General features: G+C 32.1%; 1 protein-coding gene across 1 annotated transcript in view; it reads left to right on the top strand.

Annotated features, from left to right (window-relative positions):
- Window positions 1-27,169, top strand: part of LOC145293997 (dynein axonemal heavy chain 10-like) — a 345,710-nt gene that overhangs the window by 19,633 nt on the left and 298,908 nt on the right. Inside the window, exons 4-11 of the mRNA XM_080140914.1 lie at window positions 1,433-1,657; window positions 3,787-4,562; window positions 8,131-8,329; window positions 10,615-10,731; window positions 16,209-16,457; window positions 18,508-18,684; window positions 25,927-26,101; window positions 26,696-26,823. Of these exons, the coding sequence (XP_079997040.1) occupies window positions 1,433-1,657; window positions 3,787-4,562; window positions 8,131-8,329; window positions 10,615-10,731; window positions 16,209-16,457; window positions 18,508-18,684; window positions 25,927-26,101; window positions 26,696-26,823 (2,046 nt within the window). The remainder of the gene's footprint in view (window positions 1-1,432; window positions 1,658-3,786; window positions 4,563-8,130; window positions 8,330-10,614; window positions 10,732-16,208; window positions 16,458-18,507; window positions 18,685-25,926; window positions 26,102-26,695; window positions 26,824-27,169) is intronic.

Here is a 27,169-nt window from a genome sequence, read left to right as displayed (position 1 = left end):
ATGAATGGTATATACGTTCAGAAACTACATTTAAGATATCTGCTGTTGAACGGGCTTGCCTGAATCCATATTGTTTGTCAGTCAGGAGTTTAGCAGCTGTTAGGTGCTGGACTAGGGCTTGATTAACTAAGGACTCAAATATTTTGGCGAAAAGCGGGAGGAGGCTAATGGGGCGATAATTTAGTGGGTCAGTTCTTTCACCAGAATTCTTGAAGACTGGTACCACAGAGGCGGTTTTCCAGCAGTCGGGAAAACAAGATTCGTTAAGGCATTTATTGTAAAGTTTGGACAGAACTGGAGCAATCTCGGCAGAGCATTTTTTTAATAGAACAGCCGGGATGAGATCGAGTCCACATGCTTTTGAGGTGTCTAGGTTTTTTATAATAGCATGTACCTGAGAAGGGGTGATTTTCAAATCGTCTAGTGAGGCGTCTGTTCACAGAGGAAAATCAGGGAGTGAGTGGTGTACCGAGTTCAGTGTGGAGTTTGAGGCAAACCGACTGGCAATCAGATTAGCCTTGTCAGTTGCCGTGCAAGCAACCTCATGATCGTTTGATAGTGAGGGAATAGTTGACTGTCCATTATTTACTACGCTGTTGTAGATTTTCCAAAAAATCCCGGGTTCCTAATTTCTGTGCTTCGATGCTTTTTCTGGTGGTTTCAGAGTAATCTGTCTTAGCTGTCTCTATCACTCTCTTACAATTATTTCTAGCTTCTATAAACTTCTGTTTATTTGAGCTGGACCATGCACTTGCGTGAAGCAACAAACTTGATCACCTGTCAAAAAGAAGATAAATTAAAAGTATGATATTTGATAGGCCATTTTCGCCAAAGGTTACTGCAAAGTCAGATCAATTCAGTGAAATGATAATGGTCGAATAAAATGCCCTTGGGGTGTGGCTACAGAAACAACATCGAATTAAGGGGACATTTCAGGTTGGTCACAAATGGCTATATAACAACTTAAAAGGATACCGCTGTTGATTGACGATTTGGGTCAGAGAAGAAATCAATCTGTCGAATTTGTGGGGTTTTTTTTTTGTTTTGTTTGTATTTTTTTTTACATAGGACTCATGATTTATCAAGGCCCAGAGGCCACTCAAGGATAAGGGTGTGCATGAATCTTCTTTCTAACAACCAACTATCCATAACTGTTACATAACAATAAAGATATTTTATTATATTTTCATATATCAGTATGCAATCAATCTTTTTTAAACATCAAGTGGCTTCATGACTTGTCTGGAATGATTTCCATGAAAAAAAAAAAAGAAAGAAAGAAATTGTCGTCTTCTTTTCTCCTTCTTCTTTCTCTCCTCCCCCTTCTCCTCCTCTTTCCTTCATTTTCTTTTTTTCTCGTGCTTGTTGCACAGATGTCTGGATGTTGCTCACCCATTTCATATTTTTGATTTTCTTAATTCTCTAATCGCAGAAAGTCATCATCCAGAAAGTGGACATCGAACATGTGTACATGCATTACGAGTTTCTACCGAGTAAATACGCTTCTTGCAGTTCCATATATTTTATCCGCACGCAACCAACGGTGGTGGTACCTATGCCTCAGAATTACGAAGAAATGGAAATTCTACCTGAACATTTCGAGTATGGCCTGCTGAACGGACACACGCTTGTAATGCTTGATCAGATCATCAATAATGTGAGTCAAGATACAATCGAGTGATTTCTTTTAGTGATTTTTTTTAGTGTTTTTTTTAGTGTTTTTTTTTTGTTTTTTTTTTTTAATAATTTGTTGTTTACCATTCTTTCTTTTACCTTAGGTTTCCGTAATCATTACAGAAACATTTAAGTTTGCATATTGTATTCATATAATGATAGCTGCATGTTCTTCTTGTACATGCTCCTGAGTGATCCTTTTAGACTAAAGGCTTCTCATTCTGAAATCAAATCACCTTACTTCTACTTTTTAAAGGACTAAATTGAGACAAAACTGAGAGAATACAGAAGAGGCTTATTTGATTTTTGTTTCAAATCATTGAAGATCAAGGTGGGGAGAGAGAGAGAGAGAGAGAGAGAGAGAGAGAGAGAGAGAGAGAGAGAGAGAGAGAGAGAGAGAGTGTGTGTGTGTGTGTGTGTGTGTGAGTGAGAGAGAGAAAGTGTGTGTGTGTGAGAGAGAGAGAGAGAGAAAGAGAGATCAATTTATAATCACTATTTAATCATATTTCATCAGCCCATTTCATCTTTCATGTCTACTCATTGCATACTCCCAATTAGACTGTCATCTTCGATCTCCCCCTCTCTCTTTCTCTCTTTTTTTCACTCTCTATCTATCCATTTCTATTAATTTCCCATTAATTAATTAATAATTTTCAATCTAACAATCTTCACTTTGAGTTAAGCAAGCTGACCTCGCTTAACCTTTCATTTCCTGTTTCAATATGCTTTCAATATTTAACAGGTATAATCAGGCAGTTAACTGCTATTTAGAGATCAAGAGACGTCTTTTGTTAGATGTCGCTATTTAATTCTACATAACAATAACTATGTTTAAAGTCTCACTAAAATTAGAGGTAAAGAATAGAGTGAAATATGTTCCTTGGTAGATATTGTTAAAGAAAAAAAATCATAATTATGTAGGTAACGTATTGTTCCTGCTGAATTTCAAGTTTGTGAGTTGAATAAACTAAAGGTAGTTAACAGAGAGTTTTACTGATTATGTATGAAAAATTTAGGAACGACAAATGTATGACAAAAATACGACAACTGCTCATGCTGATTCTCTATTCATATGATTTTTAGACAAGTCATTTGAGCAACCTAAGATTTTTATGTCAAGAACAAAAACAGAAGAAACTGATTTTTATTTAGATGGATTGGCATGCTGCTTTTTTTTACCCTAAAAATCTTTGTAAGAAATAAACAAGTTTTTTTTTTTCAGACTGATGGGCTAAGATTTTGGGGAATTAAATAATTTGTTATATTTTCTTTTCATTGTCATCTTTTTTGTAAACATTTACTATTAAAAAAAAAACTTACAATAAAAACAAAAAAACATTTACGGTTTTAAAATTGTAAACAATTCTTTTTTCTTTTTATGTTTGACTCGTATTTTCTTTTAAATATTCTCCCCAAGTCTGAAAAAAAAAAAAAAAACTAGTTTGTTTTTTTCAAAGATTTATAAGGAAAAATAACAACAAAAAATACAGCAGGAGCATCTTGTATCTTAATTTGTTGTGCTAAAAATTTGTTGTACCTAAATTTGTCATACCTAAATTTGTTTTACCTAAATTTGTTGTGCTTAAATTTGTCATGCCTAAACTTGTTGTTCCCAAACTTATTATGCCTAAATTTGTTTTGCATAAATTTGTCATGCCTAATTTGTTGTGCCTAAATTTTTCATGCCTAAATTTGTTGTGACTAAGTTTTTCATGGCTAAATTTTTCATGGCTAAATTTTTCATGCTTAAATTTGTCGTGCCTAAATTTTCCATGCCTAAATTTGTCATGCCTAAATTTTTCATGCCTAAATTTTTCATACATAAATTTTTTTGTGCCTAAATTTGTCATGCCTAAATTTGTCATGCCTAAATTTGTTGTGCCTAAATTTGTCACGCCTAAATTTGTTGTGCCTAAATTTGACATGAATAGAGAATCAGTAGGAACAGTTGTCATTCTTTGTTATACATTTTTCGTGACTTAATATGTCATGCATAAATAATAAAGCCAAGTTAACAGATAGACAATTTTTAGTTTTATATATAGAGATAATTTAGTATGCCTTATTAGAATATGTGAACTTAAAAAAATTGCTTCTGCTTTCCCTTTTCAGATATATCTTGCACGTTTATCCTTTTCAACGAGCTTACAGGTGAGCACGGAATCAAAAAGAGACAGCGATAACCAGTCAGCAGATGGTGAACACACCGAATTTGATGCCGTTGCCCTTGGTATCATGAAAGATGAATTTCTGATGGCAATGAAGAAGTTTATTGCCAGCATTGCCCGCACGATATACCAGATTGAAGGGGAAGTCCGACTTGAGATGAGTGACGATTTTGAGAAGTATGACCTCACCTCTCAGCCGGCTGAGCTTCTCAAGGACAAAGAATTCCGTGATTTGCTGATCAACACTTGTGGAAAATGGATGATCAAGGTAAAAGAAGCGTTGCATAATCAGCTTAAGAAGGAACCCCAAGGGAAGGGACCACTTGCGGAAATTGACTTCTGGCGAGAGAAATACGCCTCGCTCAGTGCACTCATCGAGCAGCTTAATCTGCCCCAAGTGAAACAGCTGTTGGACATCTACCAAACGGTTGAAAGCAGCCATGAAAAGATGTTGTCCGACCTGCACAAGTACAATTTTGAGGCAAAGGATAATGTCCGATTTCTGTCCACTCTTGAGCGCCATTTCAAGAATATTGCTCACGGTGCCTCGTTCCGAATAGTTTCTGATACCATTCCACCTATGATGAACGTCTTGAGAAAGGTTTGCATCATATCTCGTCATTACAACAAAGATGAGCGGATGGTGCCGTTGATGGTGAGGATTGCATGGGAACTCGCAGAGAGGGTCGTGAGGGTTGTCAACATACGCAAGTTGTTTGAGTAAGTCCATATTTTTTCTCTTTTTTATTTAGTTTTACTTGCAGATTGGGTTTTTCATTTTTGTATTGAACCAATTTCCTTTGGAAGGCACTCTGAATTTGAGGCTCCCTGACCTAAAATGCACCAAACATTGATGTTATTGTTTTTTCCCCCCTTTTGCAAAACTCAATCATGTTCTATGTAGCAAAAAACAAAAACAACAGTTTTCCTCCATAAAGAATTCCATACGGGTTGCATGTTGATTATTTAGTACTTGCCGATGAAGCAATGGATGACCTACTTGTTAAGTTAAAGACTTGGAGGAATGCTATGGAAAGTAAAAATCTGAGAGTTACGAGATGCCTAAAATAAGTTTCCAGACTTCTTTCGTATGGGTACTTTTCTTAATAGTATACACATGAAACTCTAATCCCCTTCAAATTATTCTCCTCCGGCTGCAATGCGCTTGTTATACCATTCCAACAACTTCTGGAAGGCCCTATGGAAGTCCTCTTCTGTGAGTGTGTCAATGACTCTCATTACAGCCTCTTTCAACTCCTCAATCGTCTCATAGCGACACCCTTTAAGGTTTTCCTTGAGCTTAGGGAATAACCAAGAGTGACAGGGAGCAAGGTCTGAACTATAGGGAGGGATGCCTATGTCAACGTCTTTATTTCTGATCTTCTCTGAAGACCCTTGGGACAAACTTTATGCAAACTTTCAACATCCTCAATTCTTTGTGAATAATTGTGTGTACAGTTCCCACACTAACATCAAACTGTGCACTTATTTTCTCTATAGACACACGGCGATCCTTATCCATGAAATTCTTTATTTGGTCAGTCAAATCTGGTGTTCTAACTTCCTTACTTCTCCCACATCTCTCATCATCCCTCACAGACTGACTGCCTTCCTTGAATCTCTTATGTTATTCAAAAACTGATGCTCGATTCATGCAAGATGACCCAAAAGCAATCTGAAGCATTCCATACGTTTCTATCACATTTTTCCTAGTTTAAAACAGAATTTTATTGCATATCGTTCTTCTAAAGTGTCCTTACATCCAAACTACATTTTTGAAATCCATCAGCTGTGACAATCAGGCTTTAGTAGGATGCATTCCAGTTCCTGTTGTAGCTGTTAATTTGAACCTAAAATCATTAGAATTGGTCAGTCATCTCATAGGATGTATAGCAATAACATATAGAATTTTCAAGAGTCTTCAACAATTTTAAATGCCTGTACAAAAAAAAGTCTGGAAACTTATTTAAGGCACCTCGTACCAAGACCAAAGTGATGGTCAGTAATTGTAGTGTGGAAAAATTCTTCAAAAGTTGCTTATTATCTATTATACTTATTTCGTTCAAATTCTCAGCAAATAGATGACATATTTTAATACAATCTTGTGTGTTATTGTTGTTCCTTCAGCATGTTGGGTTTATTGTTATCTTCTCTGAAACCCAAAGCAAAGTTTGGGATGGATAATCATTTTTTTTTTTAGCTTTTTTTTTATTCCCATTAACAATTTAAAAACAGGCAACAATACAGCATCCACAAAAATGTAAATAAAAAGTATAAATACATACACGTGCAATGACAAAAACAAACATACATATCTATACGTACATATAAATGCACTCACACACACATAGTACATTTATTTATACAAACATTATTGGCTTCAGATGTGCATACATGTTTCTGCTGCAAATTCTATATAGAAACGCACAAATATACAGAAAACATTTAATTATAAAAAGACCTTTTTTATTTTATGATGTTTTTTTTCATCCTACGTGTATTTTGGGCAATCTTTCTTTCTCCTTCATATGTTCAATTCTTTTGTATACTATTAGTGCCGCCAAATTAAAAATATGTAAAAAATAAACAATAAATAAATAGAAGAATAAAATAACATGAAACAAAATTATTGCGTATGAATTGGTTTAATCTTTTTCAGCATTTGGAATGAAAACTGATGGTATGATATTTCAGATTTGCATTAAATTTGATTCATAATTATTAAACAGCAATTAAGCAAGATTCCCTGTATTTCAATTTCTTAAGACTCCTTAAGCTTATGCCATAATGCTAGATATTATCTAGAATCCAAATCATGTAATGAATTTTAATTAAAATAGGAATAAGGATCCTAGACATCAGGTTTAATAGCATTACACCTTGACTTTTCATAATTTATTTTATAGTAAATCTACACAGATGACAACAATTTAAACAAAAAGAAAAAGAGCAAAACATTAAACGGTTGAGACCAATTTTTAAATAAACGCAACGTCATTCTTGCACATGTGTTAAAAGTAACAAAATTTCTCTACTAATTTTCAATAATATATATAGATGGTGAGAGCTGCCGACTGTCAATGCAACGGTTGTAGGTTCGATCCATGGCTGGGGATAGGTGTATGTTTAGCTGCACTGATGAGTTGTGATACAACGAAACAGTACTGTATGTGGATGACAATTAAAACTCCCCTCTTTAGGTTGAGCAAATAAATAAATTACGGCACTGATTCGCGGTCTGATGGTGAGGGTCCTGGATATGACCTTAAACTATATCTAGTGGTGAGGCCCCAGCTTGCGGGCTTTGGGGAGTGTGCAGCCACCCTTTAATTGCCATTGCTCCCAGGTCCACTCTGACCCGGTGTGGTAGTACCTGTTAGGGTCCCAACTATGGGTTAAATAGAAACCGACTTGAAAACAACAAATATATTCTATTAAAAATTTTTTCTTTCGAATCTTTGGATTCGGCATTAAATATATCAATGCCATAAAACAAAAACCAACCAACAACCAACCGATGGTGAGAGCTGCCGACTGTCAATATGACAGTTGTAGGTTTGATCCACGGCTCGGGAAAGGTGTATGTTTAGCCACACTGATGAGTACAACAGAACAGTACTGTATGTGGATGACAATAATATATATATATATATATATAGATAGATAGATAGATAGATAGATAGATAGCTCCAGTAGTTTCCAAGAAAAAGTGGAATGAACAGATAGACAGACAGATAGACTAAGAGAAATATAACATAGATACTAGTGATGGGATGATTAATTGGAATTGGGAATCAGAAAAATCAGAACTTTTTGTCTATATTCTGATACCAAAAATTAATTTAATTAATTATCTTTTTTTTTAATTTGATTTTGTGTAAAACGAAATCTTCTACTGCTGGTAGTAATAATAAAAGAATAAATATTTATTGATTTTAAACAACCACTAAAACAAAAAAAATTATACCACCACAAGTTTGTTTTTATTTTTGAGAAAATATATGCACATTTAACATCTGTTTTTACGATAATCGGAAAAAATAACAATGTTGAATATGTAGAGATTTATAAAGAATCAGAATCGGTAATTGCATCGGCATTGGGAATTTAGTACGAAATCAGTAATTGTATAAGAATCGGGGAAAAATATTGGGATCGTCCCATCGCTAATAGATACCATACTCCTAAAGAAAGATTATCAACTTTTCCACTTAATAAAATGTATTGATCGTATAAGTTTGTCCACTTCTCATTTTATAAATATTTGTTGTTTTTGTTGTGTAAATAGATTGAGCCGAGAAGATGTCAAGAAAATAACAATGGATGCAAAGAATATGCTAAAAATCTGGAAAGATACCTATTTGGACGTCCGAGCCAAAATTGAAGCATGCGGCCGTGATCAACGCTGGGAATTTGACCAAAAGAAGCTGTTTGAACGGACTGACTACATGGCTACAATATGTCAAGATCTTTATGATATCACCCAGGTAGGGGAGCTTTGTCAACCAGACTTTTATCTGTACCTTTCTACTTGTCTCACCATGAGGGCAAAGTTAGATATAATTTCGTTTTTTTTTTAATTTGGAGATAATCCACAACCATCCCCCCCCCCCCAAAAAAAAAGAGCATTTTGGACTGGAACAAAACAATAAAAAATATCTCAGTCTAAAAGCATCAGTGACCAAGGATAGAAAAGATGGAAGGCAGACAGCTTTGCTATTCCTCGAGGATTCATAAAGACCCCTATGTAATTCCTGTCCAAGCCCTGATATCCCATCTTATTATTTTGTTCTTATTTTATTCATTTTGTTGTTTAAAACTATAAATAGAATAAAATATAATAAAATGTCGTTGTAGAACGAGCATATACGGTGTAGAATATTTATACATAGCAAGACTCACGGAAATTCTGGCGAATGAGAAATATATTTCATCAACAAATATATATGGAAGTTTATAAAAGCTGAGAGCAATGCAGAAAACCCCGGAAAAGAGCAAAAGAAAGAGAGGAAAATAAACAAATAGACAGATGTGGTCGTATAGCAAAAACAGTAGAGAGATGTTTACTTATTTATTCATTTCACACACTTCCCTTCACTATACAAACATCAGCAAACCAAGTTGCTGGCATATCCGGGGTATATAAAGTCTGTTGGTGGTGTGAAACTTTGATTAATTTAGGGAGAAATCCTTCCCTTTTCAAAAAGAAAACAAGAGTATTGTTCAAAATGGCAGAAGGCACTAGGCTTCAAGCAAAAGGCTTGTATCGTAGTCAGATATGATTAGTTTATTGTGTAGGTGACTGGGGATATGTTTTAACAACAATGATATTTTTCTGTACAGTGCAAAAAACTTAGTTTTATAGATAAATACAAAGATATTTATTTTCGAATAACATATCTATTATAATAAAGTTGTATTCCTGTCTGTTTGTTTACAAATTGATTAATGCACAAGAGATACACTGTTTCACAAATTAATTTTTATAATGAAAACGGATGTTTACATACTTACATTCCAGCATGATTTGTGCATATATATATATATATATATGCCATTAACCCAAAGAGAATCTACATTCGAGGAGTAACCTCATTTGCATATTACATTAAAGAAAATCTATTTTAATAATTATCTCCATGTTATTAACTCTTTGTTCTAATAAAATTGTCTTCATTGCTCTATTTAGAAATATTATTTAAAGTTGATTCATTTAATTCATTTTAATTTAATTTATATTTAATTTAATTTATTTTCAATTATTATTAGCTTATACCAGCTGCCTTTAAAAACGGAAGTTTTTTTAATTAAGCTGTAAGAGTTATTTCCCCTTTAAGCTATTTCCTGTTTAGTTTTCTATAGACAAAAATGGATGTGTTTTATGCTTCCATGTATCCAACAAGTGATCCACTTTCAGGAAAATTATAATATAATTATATTTGGTGTATCTTAAATAGTATGTGACTAAATCCTCCGCCCACCAATATTTTTCAACCTGGCAATGCCGGATATATACAGCTAATATTATTATACTGATATTCGAAAACGAGGCTCTATCAAAGGGAGGCTACTTTCATATTCTTATCCAGGGTTGCTAGATTGGCCCTTCTTAAACCAAATTTCATGAATTTGGCATTTTTAAAAACAAATTCCATGAATCTGGCCTTTTTAAAGCCAAATTGCATGAATTTGGCCTTTTTAAAATTGCATGAATTTGGTCTTTTTAAAACCAAATTGCATGAATTTGTCCTGTTTGAAGCAGTTTGGCCTTTAAAAATTGTATTTGGTCTTTTTCAAAACATAACATACAGAGCAACGAAGGAAGGAACAGGCAGAATATTATGTAGATATTAATTTGTTGATTCCAATTCATATAAATGACCAGCCGGTTTGTTGTGTTATAAATTACGTTAACTTTACACTTTTCATTCACTTCTCCAGGCAGACATGGAAAAGAGCATCCCACATGATGCCCTGCTGATAGTTCCACAGCTCACTAATTTCTTTAACTATATATTAAAAAAACATTAAAAAAAAAACCCATCTCTCATTTATTTCATAATCTGATTCAACCAATTATATGTTTGTATGCCTCAGTTGTCTTTTCATAACTAACAGCGGATCTAATTAGCATTGCGGTATTAAATCTACCCTGATTATCTCCCTTATGACCGATTATTTCTGGATTTACTCTGTGTATTAATTTATGTCTTTTATTTATTTATTTATTTATTTATTTCAATATGTCATTGTTGTTCTTCTGCCATTTCAGGTTTTGGATGAATTCTATAACATCTTTGGTTTTGAGCTGAAAGCTGTCACAGGAGACGCTAAGAAGATTGAGAACGTGGTATTGAAAGTGGATAGCTTAGTGAAACCGTTAAGTGTGGTATGTGGAAAACATTTTAATATCGCTATACAATCATGACAATGTTTCGGCCAATTAGTTATAGATAAGTAAAGACCTCGTCAGGCGAGTTTGTTCTAAAGAAAGTCAAGTCTTCAATGAAATTGTGAAAAAACAAATTTCTCAAAAATTGTTATTTGAAAAAGTCACGTGGTCAGATAATAACAAATAGGTAAAAATATAATAAATATGCAATATAACAATATAAGAATAAAAAATAGAAAACAAGTATAAAAATAAGAATGAAAATAAAAAATAATATAAAACGATGAGAGATCAAAACAAAGAAAACAAAACAGAAGCAAGAATCTGATTGGCTGAAAAGTAAGCCTAGTATCACAGGAACATATAAAACACAAAGCAACATTGATTCCATGCTATAGCCTGACGAATCCTCAGAATAAAACGTGGAAAATTCTGTGTAGCTTAATTGCCATATATATTTTCAAACCTTACTACTTAGCTCTACTTGCATATCAAGTACTGTTGGAATAAATAGTGACAATATTTACACAAAATTTTATGCAAATACATAAAATAATAATCATAAAATAATAATAAAATAATAATAATAATAAAATAATAGTAATAATAATAATAAAATAATAATAAAATAATAAAATAATAATAAAAATAATAAAATAATAAAATAATAATAATAATGATAACAATAATAAAAATAACAATAATAATATAATAAAAACAATAATAATGATCATCATATAATAATAACAACAATAACATTAATAAAATAATAATAATATAATAATAACAATACTACTACTACTAATAATAATAACAATAATAATAATAAAAAATAAAATAACAATCATAACAATAATAATAACAATAACAATAATAATAAAATAATAATAATAATAAAATAATAATAATAAAATAATAATAATAATTATAATAATAACAATAATAATAAAATAATAATAATAAAATAATAACAATAATAATAATAACAATAATAATAATAACAACAATAATAATAATAACAATAATAATAATAACAACAATAATAATAAAATGATAATAATAAAATAAGAATAACAATAATAATAATAACAATCATAATAAAATTAATAAAATAATAATATTATAATAATAACAATACTACTACTACTAATAATAATAACAATAATAATAATAATAAAATCATAATGACAATAATAATAATAACAACAATAATAATAATAATAAAATAATAACAATAATAATAATAATCATAAGATAATAATAATGATAATAACAATAATAACAATAATAACAATAATAATAACAACAATAATTACAATAATAATAATAACAACAACAATAATAATAATGAAATAATAATAATAATAACAATAATAATAATAATAACAATAATAATAACAATAATAACATTAATAACAATAATAAAATAATAACAATAATAACAATAATAACAATAACAACAATAAAATAATAATAATAATAATAATAATAAAATAATAATAATAACAACAATAAAATAATAATAATAACAACAATAAAGTAATAATAATAACAATAATAATATTAACAATAAAAATAATAATAATAAATAATAATAACAATAATAATAAAACAATAATAATAACAATAAATAACAATAATAATATAATAATAATAATATGATAATAATATTAATAAAATAATAACAATAATAATAATAATAATAATAATAACAACAATAATAATAATGATGATAATAACAACAATAATAATAAAATAACAATAATAATAATAACAATAATAACAATAATAATAACAATAATAATATTAATTATAACAATAATAATAATAACAATAAATAATAATAATGACAATAATAAAATAATAATAAGAAGAACAAAATAATAAAATGATAATAATAATAAAATAATAATAATGAAATAGTAATAATAATAATAAAGTGATATAATAATAATAAAAAAATAATAATAAAATAAAATAATAATAATAAAATTATTATAATAATAATAAAATTATAATAATAATGATTATAAAATAATAATAATAAAATAATAATAATAATGATTATAAAATAATAATAATACAATAATAATAATAAAATAATTATAAAATAATAATAATAATAATAATAAAATAATCATATAATAATAATAATAATAAAATAATAATAATAATAATAATAAACTAACAACAATAATAGTAAATAACAATAAAATTATAATAATAATAATAAAATAATAATAATAATAACAATAATAATAATAATAATAATAATAATAATAATAATTATACGAGGAGCGTTTGAAAAGTAATACCTCCTTTTTTTATTCCATCCAAATGGATTAGAGCGGGTTTGCAAATTGCATTGTTATGATGACTGAATTCATGACCTGAAAGTTTCATCTCTCTGTTGTAGATATTGACGGTGTTAGGCTCTACAGAAAACAACCCCTGTCATGGACGTGAGTTAGAAGCAGAGATACATTATTGAATTCCTGGAAAAAGGGCATTAAGAAAGATAGTGACTATACCGAAATATGAATTCGGAAACACAAAAGGTCGCTCGTTTTAATGGTATTACTCTCGCCTTCGTAGCTCTTTCAACTTTTTTATTAAAGAAAAGGAGGATTTATTTTGGGACGACTCTCGTGTGTGTGTGTGTGTGTGTGTGTGTGTGTGTGTGTGTGTGTGTGTGTGTGTGTGTGTGTGTGTGTGTGTGTGCATGCAGAGTCGTTAGTTTATTGGTGTTAATTTGATGAAGCCACAGTGCTTATAAGATAATGTTCAATAGCAAGTACAGTTGTATTTTAGTATAAACTTATTTATTTATTCTCTTATTATGCTTGTATAAATAAAATGATTTACTTATGATATTTGCATACAAAAATTATATTTATAAATAAAAGTTAAAAAAATAAAAAATAGAAATTCATAGTAAAATGCTTGTATGAATAAAAGATTATATTAAATATATATATATGAGATAGTAATATATATAAAATTCAACATTTATATATCTCAGATCAATTCGAATAAGAATCAGTTTCTAAATAAAACAATGATGTTCGGCATTTAGATTAGATAAAGCTTAGAATAAATAAATATTAAATTCCAAATTATATCATTTTATAAATTATAACATTTTTATTGGAATATTGAATTTTATTATTTTTTTATTTTTTACTATTTTTGCTGAATGCATTTCTCTGTGTTATGACTAATATTTGAATTCTTTTCCATCTATGCGCCATTTCCCCCCCCCCCATATTTTCCCCTTTTTTCTGGATATCTTTTCCAGATTGCTTTTAAATACATTTTTTTCAGCTTTACTGATGACATGGTATTGTTATTTAGAGTAAAAAACTACTTGGATTATCTTTGTTTACTTTTAGCATCTATGTATAAAAATGTTGTTCCAACCTTTCGTCTTCTTTTTGCCCTCTTTAAATAAAATTAAATTTAAGTAACTATAACCCTTATTGCCCACTCTTAAGCCCAGCAGCTATGTTCCAAAATTCGTACAGTTTTGTTAATTAGCTTAGTAGTGAATCTTATACACAGAAATATATAAAAGCGTACGCAATACCTAACATTAGGAGATAAATGCCAGTAAACCGTTCGTTATGTTGTGGTCTTTTGGCTATGGTCACAACGTAGCATCATTGTTCTGTTGTGGCGAGCAATGCCAAAGGTATAAATGAATATCATTATTTTGTTAACTGTTATGAAGAAAAAGATATGCAGATAGAATGTTTTGAAAGAAAGAAATTCTAACTTAGATGTATAAACAAATATGTTTTAATAGAAAAGAATGTGGTGAACATAAACAATAGGTTTTCAAACCTAGATATAAAAACAATAAAATTGGGCCAGAGAAAACGTGACTGATTAGTCACCCGTTTAGGTCTTTGTGTAATCGAATGACGTAAGCGTAAAGGGTTAGTTTGAATATATACAAGCAGAGTTAGGAGTTTGAAAAGGAAGGGAGAGGAGTTAGGAATTGAAACGAGAGACGGGACAGGACAGTTTTTAGCTGGTTGGGTATCGTTCAGCCGCGGAAGCTATCGGGCGAAGGGAAATAGCAAGAATGTAGGATAAAGATATGCGTGCAACTTCAAAGACGAGGAACATCAGAAAATAAAGGTTGCATAAAAATAAAGCCGGAGTCTCGATTGTCGTTTCTTAGGATGGATCTTCTTTGCAGCTTTCGTCAATCAAGATCAACTGATGGACCAGGCATGTTCTCAATCTTTTGGCCTGAATAATTCCCCAGAAAGATATTTATTAACCTGTAAGGACTGTTTGTAAATTGTTGTATGTCCGCGTTTGTTGAACTGTGTCTATACGTTATATATATATATATATATATATATATATATATATATATATGCGTGCACACATATTAGACGTCATCATACGTATGAACACAAAAAGATAATACACAGACATAATATATATATATATATATATAAATTGATTGAGATTGTCGGACTGACTTCCTCATCTTGGTTGTTATAGTCACAACGTTTCGGCCGTTTTGCCCTCCGGCCTTCATCAGGTGTTTTTTTGTATCGAACTGGGGAAGCGTTTTTTTAGGAGTCTCGAACCCAACCCTTTATTATTATTACGAGGGTACCGTGTTCGGACTCCAGCTAGGCTCTGGGACATAGTTGCTGTTCTCTGTTTTGAATGTTACTTTTCACTGCCTTCGTTCAGGATTGAACTCAGCACCTTTGGGTAACTGTAAATTTTGATACAACGTCTAGGACCACTCGGCCATATGTCACTACAAACAATTAATATATATATAAACCCCATAATATATAACTTCCGCTAATCCAATACATCTGGTGCGGTTAAAAGGATCCTCTCATTGAATGTTACAAACAGATTATTAAGGCTACATGACAGTACAAAGAGCATATCAGTGCAACATAATATTACAAAGAGCTTATTAGTGTCACCTGACATTACAAAGGGTTTGTTAGTGCAACGTAACGTACAAAAGGTTTAATAGTGTCGTATAACGTTACAGAGAGCTTATTAGTGCCACATAGCGTCACATAAAATTACAAAGGTCTTTTTAGTGCCACATAGCGTTACAAAAACCTTGTTAGTTCCACATAATGCTGCTAAAGGCTTGTAAGTGCCCCATAACGTTACAAACAGTTTCTTAGTGCCACGTGATGTTACAATCGACTTATTAGTGCCATATGCCTTTACAAAGCGCTTATTTGTGTCACATAGCATTACAAAGACCTTATTACTTCCTCATAATGTTGCTAAAGGCTTATTAGTGTCACGTAACGTTACAAACGGTTTATTAGTGCCATGTAACGTTATAAACGGTTTATTAGTGCCACGTGTCATTACAATTGGCTTATTAGTGTCATATACTTTTACAAATAGCTCATTAGTGCATGCAACGTATGGTTAAACTGTGCACTTTGTAATCTTTCCTGTTACAATTTCAGATCAGTTTTGACCCGTTTTCCCTTGAGAACAAATCTTCTTGGAGGATTTTGATCGGACACTTTACACGAGACGTTGACGCAATCGAGAAAGAAGCGAAAGGCTTCATTGATAAGTCCTTCAAGAATCTACGTTCAGCTGAGGCGGCATTTGATCTGCTGCTCAATTTCCAGCATATCAGATCAAGGGAGGCAATTAACAAGCAAATGATGATGAAATTCTCCGAGATTTTGGAACAGTACATGGTTGAGGTAAGTGTTACATCACCAAGGTTTGAATAGAGGGGCGGGGATGAGCGACCCCAGTAAGTAACGGAAGTTGGCAGAATCACGTGACAACCAGGAAGAGACATCGTTTCTCTTTTTACATTCAAACAAAGTAAATGCGAAAAGTAGTCACTCTCCCATTTAGCCCCATTGAGAGTAGGGGTGAGCGCACAATTTTACTCAATTTCTTTTTCCTTTTGTTTTCTTTCTTCTTTCTTTTTTGCTCTCTCCTTTCCTTTTTTTTTTTTCGCGGTTTCCTTTCTTTCTTTTTTGCTTTCTTTCTTTCTCGCACATTGAAGAATGAAGACTAGACAGTATGTGGAAATGACTGTACTCATTGATTTGTGTTTTTAATTGCTCTGCTGGCGACAACGAGCATGCGCAGTGAGTGTACGTTGTTGAATACATAAGCACAGGCACGTGTGAAAGACTATGGGGCTTCTATGTGTTCAGATGTGTTCCCCCTTGTTTAACGTTGTCCGTTTAACATTACTGAACATTTGTAACGTGTATATATTTTTTAATTGGAATTCATTATTGAGATGAGTATTATTTGTTAATTTATTTTATTGCGGACTACTATCTTCATCTTTATTAGTTGTTGTTTCATGACGTTTCGGCCAACTATTCCTCTGGCCTTCGTCAAGTAGTAACCGCGACGGGATAGGCACTCCGAATCTCCTAACTGCATTCTCAGCAATTACTGCCATCCATATCCACAATAAATAAGTTAGTAAATACTACTCATCTCAATGATGAATTCCAATTAAAAAATATATATATATACCATTTAGTATGGACCAGACTATGGAAGATCAAATAATAAATAAACGTGGATTTATAAAGCCAAAAAAGCCAACCTTGATCACCCTTTGGAGCCTGTGGCACATTGGATAGAGACATTGAATCTCTACGATTCCAGGTGAAAATTGTCTGAAGATAGCGGTTTCAATCCTACCCAAAGCCAGCCAGGGGCTTACTTGGCCAAATCGTGGTGAGACGACAACAACTATGGATGGCAGTAATTGCTGAGAATGCAGTTAGGAGATTCGGAGTTCAGAGGTCAGTTAACTGTTTCCCAGGCCACAGCTACAACCAGCTGCTATGTCTGCAACTTGCCTCATGGCACACGGTCGTTTGACAAGTTTATTAAAAGTTTGGAGAATTAATGAGTCCTGCATATTATTTTTAACAGCTCCTCTCGCACTGACACATGCTTAAAAAATCCTGTCATGCCGCCACCTGATTAAAAGTATCTCTCGCACTGACACGTTGTTTAAGGAAAAAAAGAAAATTCTATCGTGTCGACACATACTTTTTTTCTCTGCTTTTCTTTCCTTTCTCATCCTCTCCTGTGACATCATCTCGCACCATAGCTTGGTCATTTGCATATGTAAGATCATGCTGCATACATGCCAATGGCTTCGTTACACATTCTTTTCATTTGTTATGAAAATGCTCTTTTTTGTTTGTGAGGGGGGGGGGGCTCACTCAACAAAATAAATGTATGTTCAACATATTTTGGTTAAGTCTACTAGTCATTAATATTAGGATTTCTCAAACTTCAGAACACCAAGGAGCCCCTGAGCAGAGCAAAGGTTTTTTTTATAGAGCAATAAAAAGATAATTTCTAAAATATGAAAGACATTCATTTCAAATTTTTACTCATACTTGGTCATTAGTTGTTCCTGTTCGTGATTTTACTATATTTTTGTGTTTACAACCATTTTTTTGTTTTTGTTTAATCCAAAATTGCTGCATTTTTTATTAATTTATTTTTTTATTTTCTTTTGCATGAACCGTCCTGAAACTATTTACACCTATAGTTATGCATCATATCGCTTTCCTGTAAAAAAGAGCAATAATTAAATGTCTGCAGCCATTTTATTTATCCATATTAAACATTTGGTCAGTCTCTCAGCCTCACTCATGAAACCCAAGGGCTCCGTGGAGTCCACTTTGAGAACCCCTGATTGAAATTTATGATGTTATTGAATCTGTGTGTGTGTGTGTTCTTTTTCTGTTTTTCTTTCAGGTTATGTTTGCCGAGGAAGAATTTTTTGCAAACAAGAATAATCCTGTCTTGTACAAAGGCATGCCTCCCAACGCTGGCCGCATTTACTGGGAACGAGCTTTATTCAATAAAATCAAGCGAACTATTATTCGCTTTCAGTCGCTCGAAGAACTAATGCTTAGCGAAGACGGCAAGAAGGTAATCATCACGAATCGTTTATTGATCTCGAGATAGAATTATTCCTCTCTCTATTATTGCTCCACAAATAGAATTCTTTTGTGTAAGTGCAGGAGCCCTTTATTCTGTTGTATTATGTATTATATATATATATATATATATATATATATATATATATATATATATATATATATATATATGTCAAAGACTGAAGGGGCCTATTATATTATTGTGTGGATATATATATATATATATATATATATATATATATATATATATTAAGAGGTATATTTGGTAAAAAACAGGGAAAAAAGTGCTCGATACGTTGATAGAACTAAATATGTTTTTATTATTTCAACCTCGGGAGTATTTGCTTAAATCATTACAAGATAAATAAACAAGCAACCCATGTCGTCAGACAATTTAAGCCAAAATAAATTATAAGAAAAAGATTTTTGGTTACATATGGATATTATATAAAACAAGAGTTGGAGTGATGGATAGAGAGGGGGAGGGGGGAGAGAGAGAAATAAAGGAGGAAAGAGAAAAAGTATATTTAAATAAATTAAATTAAAATTAGAATTAAAAAAGAGAGAAGGAAAGAAAGGAGATTGAGGATGTCAAGAAGTTGTTTGTTAAAAGGGATAAAATAAAAAAGGGAAAAAAGAAAGAGGAAAATATGACAAAATAAGAAGAGGAGATAGAAAGGATAAATAACGGAAGTATATAGTTTCGGTTTGTCATAAAGGCACTTAAAGGGAAAGAAGGGAAAATAGGTGACTGTTTTCGCAAGTCACCAAAGTCAGAAATGGGTCAAAGTGGCCTACAAATCTCGGTGGCAGTTGTAGGGGGCAGATATTATATATAAATATATATACATCTCCCCATGTGTGGTTACCAAATTGGTTAAAAGGGAAAATTATTCCCAACTCGCATTTAGATAAAAATGCACTTTCGTAAATAATTGAATCCATTCAAAACATATCGCTAAGTAAATCGCGATATATCCAGACAGTCGTGCGAGATGGGTGAGCGGTAAGGGGTTTAGGCTCATTACCGTGGGGTCTCAATTTCGAATCTCGCTAGATTCAGCCACTCTGATGAGTCGTAGACGACGAAACACGTGTCAGTGGATAATTATATTTTAAAAATAATATATATATATATATATATATATATATATATATATATATATATATATATATATATTAATGTAAACAAATTTACATGTCGCAACACTGGACATGCTAATGTTTCGGACAAATGGTCGGTTAAAACCAGAAGTCCTCGGCAGGCGATTTAATAAATGGTTATCTTTCATAGAAGAAACCAGTTTTCAAATGAAGAAAAAAGAAATCTAATGTCCAGTATAAACCAGCATGTAAATTTGTTTATATTAATAAAAATATATTTTGCTTCTGTTTATTTTAGCACTCTTAATAACCTCGTTAACGTCATTAATTATCACTCTTGAATACCTTTAACCTGATCTATCTATCGATCTATATATATATATATATATATATATATATATATATATATATATATATATATATATAAGAGCAAATAGTTAATAAAACATGTTAAAAAACACTTTGAAAAAGAGTTAAAAACATATTTAATCTGAAAAGGAAACACTTAATAAGTGGATAGTCCTTAATCCGCAGATTTTCGAAGAAATACTTTCCTTCCCATCAGAGGGTAAGAATTAGCAAAATGCGGAATTGGATTTTGCATACAAAAGTATTTGATGAAACAACAAGTAAGTCAAAGATCTTACGTGATAACAAAAAAGTAAAGCATAGGGAATATGGTGAAGAAAAAGGTGATTACTGGTGAAAGGTAAAGTATCCAATGATGGTAAAATCCAAAAATGTAAATCCAAGAAAGTTAATTAAATTTCCATTCACACAAGTAAAATCCAAGGAAATCGTGTAATTGGAGATGGCCCAAAATAATCCAAAAGGCCGAAATCCGTGGAATAATTCACAAATATGTACGAGGAAAAGCGGAAAAAATTCCAATGATATTGATAAAAGAAAAATAAGATATGCGTTTAACATGGCTGCCGAGACAAAATGTAATTAAGGAAAATCAGTGAAGAAGAAAAGAAAAAAAGATTAAATGGTAATAGAATTAAATATAAAATAGAAAAGCAAATGTCAAAATGACCCAGCCAAGATGACGTTAAAAGGCGCGAAAAATATAGGGCAAAAAAAGAGATCAACTGAAATGTACAGGTTATTACTTAAGAAAATGTCAGCAAGAGTTATTAAAAGACACTAAATGGAAAAAATAAATAAATGAATAAATAAATAAAAAATAAAATATAAAATAAAAAGTTTTTGAAGGGGAGAGGATGGCCGGTATCTGCAAATTCCGGATAAAGCAAGTAAGTATGTAAGTAAATGCATATAGTAAAATATAAGTAAATATACATACATTCATATATATATATATATATATATGATGGACTCTCCCATCGATTTTGATATATGAGGTTCTGCCACAACAACTAAGTTGTTTAGAAATCCACACAGATGATTTTTTTTAGTGGTGAAGGTTTTGTGCAGAACCGAACACACCTTTTGCTATTACTGCTAATCCTTGTTAGTGCAAATGACTGCCACAAGACATAGCACACAGTGCAACACAGGTTTTTACACCAGAGTTAACTTCTCCTAGATGCATGTCTTAACTAAGACTGGGGTGCATCACTCCCAATGAATTATTGCGCCTCCAGATACCAACATAGAAATCTCTATGACTTGGTGTGGTACATACAGCGCCTAGCCTTCCCAAATGGTCATCTGTCTGATGCTGGCCAGGCTCAACGTTGCTTAACTTTGGTGATCTGTCGAGAACCGGTGTGTCAACGGGATTGTGTTATATATATATATCTTCTATAATATAAAGCTGAATGTCTGTGTGTGTGTGTGTGTGTGTGTGTGTGTGTGTGTGTGTGTGTGTGTGTGTGTGTGTGTGTGCGTCTGGTCATAAATGGGCTCCTATATGGTTGGCTATTTTAAAAAACTGATTACATATAATGATAGAAGATGTATCGAGACACAGGAATGGGTATGTTTGATCTGGCAGAATGGTGGTTCATTAAAATTGTGGGGTCTGCGTTCGCGCCTGGTCCACAAAGTATGGAAATAAAAAATTTAAAAATTAAAAAAAAAAACATTTACAAGTGTTTTTGATATAGATGTACATAAGAATACTTTGATAAGTATGTTTCAACTGAAATAGGGATGGTATAATAAAATTGTGGGGTCTGCATTCGCGCCTGGCCTCCATAGAATGGAAATAGGCACAAAGTTTAATAAAGACTTTTCATATCTATCTGCGTAAGTATACTTTGATGATTATGTTTCAGTTTGAAGAAATATGGTATAATAAAATTATGGGGTGTTCGTTAGCGCCTAACCTCTATAGAATGGAAATATGTGACAAAGTTTAACAAGGTTTTTTAATATAGATCCACAGAATATTGTGATAAGTGTTTCAGTGTGAACAGGTACGGTATAATAAATTATGGGGGTTATCTATTTTTACTTTCATCATATTTTGCTTTGGTTTTGATACCCCCAAATTCGAAGCTATCTCTTTACAACCCTTCCTTTTCATAACCTATCATCTATATATATATAAGCGAAAATGTATGAATGTATGTATGTATGTGTGTTCGCTTTTTCTGTATGCCAACAAAAGGCTTTTTTCAGAAAAGCGGTCGCTCGCTTCACAACTTTTTAAAACTTTTTATATCACATATAAATCGTAATATCTCACAGTTAACAACAAAACTCGCCTGTCTATTTAATTTGCTCGATTTCGGGAAGATAAATATTCAATATTTGTGGCTCGCCGCATGTGGGTTAGTCTTTTTCCTATAACATCTTGGGGGGGGGGAGCGTTCAGCAGTAAATAAATACTATCCCGCAGTCAAACTTGACCTCATTAACTCATTAAAACGAGCACCTGCTAAATTCAAGTAATTAAATAAATTCAAACGTGTTTCTGTTAGCATCTATCGGTGGGGCAATGGTTAACGTCGCACGATTTTTTTTTTTCTTCTCACACTTTAATTTACAACTTTGCCTCAACGGTTCGGGTTCGATCCTCATACTTACTTTTTTTAACCCCCCCCCCACACACCTCCAAACACCCGGGCAACGCCGGGTACCCCTCGCTAGTACTTTAATAAATCAGCGTCCATTTTCTGTAGGCTGTTTTTGAACCCAGTCAATGACGGGTACTTTTGCTAGTATATATATATATACAAAATAATTTATAAGAATATTCTAACCTGTTACGAAAAGTGATCATATGAATTTAGAGAAGCATAAAACGCACTCATCTTGGTCTATGAAAATCAAATGCGAAGTAACTCTCATAACTTAAATAAAGAAGCTTAATTCTGGTTTTATTCGTAACTGCTGTCAGCTATTAATCATTGAAAATTATGAATAAATTAAATGAATCAACTTTAAACAATGTTTATAAATGTTAGATATTAAATAAAATCGCTGAATGTAGATTTCATTTGAATAAACGTCGTATAGAATTCACGCGGGCATGATAGTGTGCAAACGTCCATTTTCAGTATGAAAATTTGTCAAACAGTGTGTCTTTTGTACAAGTTAATCAAATTCTGAACGTGTGAACAAACATATCGTGTTGGAAAGCTTCCATAATTAGGAAAGTTTTCTTGCCCTGCTTGTGGAAGGTGAGGCGGGTGCAATTCGATCTTTTTTGTTACCTGTAAGCAGCGGATGCAGTCCATTCGAACCAGTTTACGTGCATGCAGTGTAACACAATGGAGATAGATGAGAACTCGGATGTGGACAAAGTATATTTGGATGGTGAAGGTGTGAAGGCTGTTGAGAAGTTTTCTTACCTTGATAATACCATTGATGCACGGGATCGGAAAGATGCTAGTGTGATTATAACAGTTACGAGTGCATAGAGTAAGTTCAGGAAACTTCTGTCATTACTAACCAGCAGAGCGTTACCACCGTCGATCAAGTGAAGCGTCTATTAGGCATGTGTATGCACTGTTATCATGTATGAAAGTGAAACCTGGCCAGTGAGAGTTGAGGATAGGTGTTGCATGAAGAGAAATTATACGAGAATGATATAACGGATGTGTGGTGTGGGTCTTAATGCTCAGCTTAGTTTTGATGACCTCAGAGAAAGATTAAATTTGGACAGTATAGGAAGATGTTTGTGAAACAGGAGACTTTGATGAAATGAAAGAGGAGACTTTGATGAAACATTGAAAGAATAGACGAGGGGTTTTTTTGGGGGCCATGTATCTAGAACAGTTAAGATAGCAGATTTAGTTCACGGGGAAAGGCCAAGGAAAATACGGGGGAAGGGGTCAGAAAAATTAACTTGGAAAAAAGAGAAATAAATAAAAACTTGGGTAGAGATAGGTTAGTTTGGAAGTCAATTTCTTAAAGCCGTCCAATACATGTCAGCATCTAAAAAGGACGTTAAACCGATGATGATGATGATGATGATGATGATGACGACGACGACTTAAAAATGTTTTATTCATTTATTGTTACAATCGTGCTTTCAAGTTTTCATTCAGCATTTTTTTTTCAAAATGATTCTTTTATCGAAATATTTAGAAAATAAAAATGATAGTAAAATAAAATTATAGGATTTGAATCCTGGTTTTAGAGCCAATAGGATGCACACAAACAAATAAAACACGCCCCCCCCCTAAAAATCATTACGTTTTAATGCAAAACGGGCCGTAGAGAAAACTGAGAAAATTTTGAAGCAAATTGGAAAACAAAACAAATTAAAAAAAAATAGATGATGTGATATATTCCTCCGCATGTTTAAACTTCGGATAACCTCGAAATTGCTTATGACTTCGGGTCGCCAGATTTATTTTGTATGTGTTACCTCTTTGTAACGTTGACCAGGAACCAACCCGTTGTAGCCTCAGTCATAACGTGAACAAAGAATAGAAAAGAACTGCAGCTCGCTTTTTTTTTTTGTAACAAAATTATTGTTACAACTCATTATTACGGCCGCGACGTCACCCACGTGATCGTCTTCTCGAGCGTCATCCACATCTCTAACATGATCTCAAACTTTATTTTTGTCTTTAAACGGGATCTTTTAAAAGTCTTTATTTTTCACTACCGGTGACATCTTTTCGCATGCATTGACATACGTGCATCCGTGCTATGTTACAGTTTAGCAAGGTCTAAAGACCAATCGAGGATAAAGTTTAATGAGTTTGTGAGGTGGACGGATTGAAGACAATGGTTGAAACTGGGCAAAATTTGATTATTTGAAAAGACAGCACAATAATCATTTGTTACCATTGGACTTAATAACGACTTTGTTGTAGTTAGCTGGGAAGCACTCTCATGGTATTTGCATTCCACTGCGGGTATACCACAGTGGTATATATAAATGAGAGGTTTATTACAATAACCGATAGAGACATTGACAGACCTCTGTCTCAATCAATAAATGGGTATTTGACATACAAATAATGATTGTTTTTCTCACATACATGCAAGCACACATACGCAGTAGTTAACCAAAAGTAATGCACATATATTTCGACAACATAGGTATCACACACACATACACGATGGTTTGAACATAGTGATTTTCTCACTCTCAAATGCAAATGTACAATTACCACACTTTCTCAACTAGAGAAACATTAATTTACCTTTATTATATAGATTACATGGGTGTCATTTTTTAATGGAAATCCCTTCAGACAAGCCATGAAGCCATTTAATGTAAGTGTAACATAGCATATGCGCATCCGCACATAGTAATTCATGCGATTCGCCAGTAAAGAAAAAAGACTATAAAAGAGAGGAAGAGGACGATCATGTTAGAGACGTTAATAACGCTCAAGAGCACTTTTGAGAAGACGACAAATGAAGGACGTCACAGTGGTAACAAGGGAATGAGGAAATACATGTTGTTGTACAACATAAAGAGCGAGTTGAAGTTCTTTTCTGTTCTTTGTCTGCTTTGCGACTGAGGCTACAATGTGTTGATTCCCAGACGAAGTTAAAAAAAAAAACTACTTAAAAGTCAAAAACTAGCCAATGATGTGATAGATAGATAGATTCACATCCAGCATCCTATATTAAGAAAGAAATCTTGTAAAATCGTATGCTTAGATATTATCTTATGTAAAATTTAAACTCTTACTTCTAATAATAATAGGAATTTTATATGCAAAGTCATTTTTGTTCATCGTCGTTTCAGGCTCGTGAGAATTATTTGATAGTAGCAAAACAGATGAAGAGTTACGAGGATGCAATCTATGCAGCATGGAAAACCGACGTTGAAAATAAGCTCCCTGGTTTGCTGAAGAATAACCTGCTTTGTAAAGTTGTGGAAACGAGTAAAAGCCCAGCTCATGACACCGGACATAAATTAGGTTGGTGCATTTTAGAAGTATTGTTAGATGAAGATGTAGAAGAAATAGAAAAAATCCTGATTGGTAAATCAAGATCACATGTTAGGGGAGATTTTGAAATAATCAGCATTTACGTTAAGCAGTTAATGTTTATAAGATTATTTGGATCATTCAAATTATTTGGAATATTCAAATTATTTGGATCATTTAAATTATTTTGATCATTTAAATTATTTGGAATATTCAAATTATTTGGAGTATTTAAATTATTTGTATCATTTAAATTATTTGGATCATTTAAATTATTTTGATCATTTAAATTATTTTGATCATTTAAATTATTTTGATCATTTAAATTATTTGGAATATTCAAATTATTTGGAGTATTTAAATTATTTGGAATATTCAAATTATTTGTATCATTTAAATTATTTGGATCATTTAAATTATTTGGATCATTCAATTTATTTGGATCATTCAATTTATTTGGATCATTCATATTATTAGAATTATTCAAATTATTTGATTATTTTAATGGAAACATATTTTTTAATCAACAATTTATTGTGTTATTTATAGGATTTCTCTATATATTAAACTAAAATTTTATTACAGTTTCCGTGCAGGACACTGTGTTCCAAGTAAACTTTGATTACCAACTTTTTGAGATCATTTCTGAAACAAAATATATGGAAAAACTTGCTTTTGCTGTACCAGAATTAGCCAGAAATATATCCTTGCAGGTAAGCAAAAAAAAAAAAAAAAAAATGATTAAAATAATTTATTTGAAGTTATTAAAATTTTCAATAATTGTCAGATTGTTATATTATCCCAGTTCGAGAAAGAGTTAACACTTTACATGTCACAAATGATACAGTTTAGTATAAGATAAAATCATGCTTTGTGTGTTAAACGTTCACTCACAGTGGTCCTCTTATACTGAGGACTTCTAGAATCATAGTTAGGTCCCAGTCATCAATTTGGAAAAAGATCAGTTCTTTTTCAGGCTGTTGCTGTTACCTACATCCTTCTCTGGCAGTGAGAGGAAGAAGGTTTCAGAAACGGGACCTCTTTCTAGATTAAAGGTCT

Source organism: Euprymna scolopes, chromosome 2 (genome assembly GCF_053919585.1).
Source record: "Euprymna scolopes isolate OS-2025 chromosome 2, ASM5391958v1, whole genome shotgun sequence".
In the NCBI taxonomy this organism is placed as follows: domain Eukaryota; kingdom Metazoa; phylum Mollusca; class Cephalopoda; order Sepiida; family Sepiolidae; genus Euprymna; species Euprymna scolopes.
The sequence above is the reverse complement of the archived record's forward strand: the minus strand, read 5'-3'. Positions and strand labels throughout refer to the sequence as shown.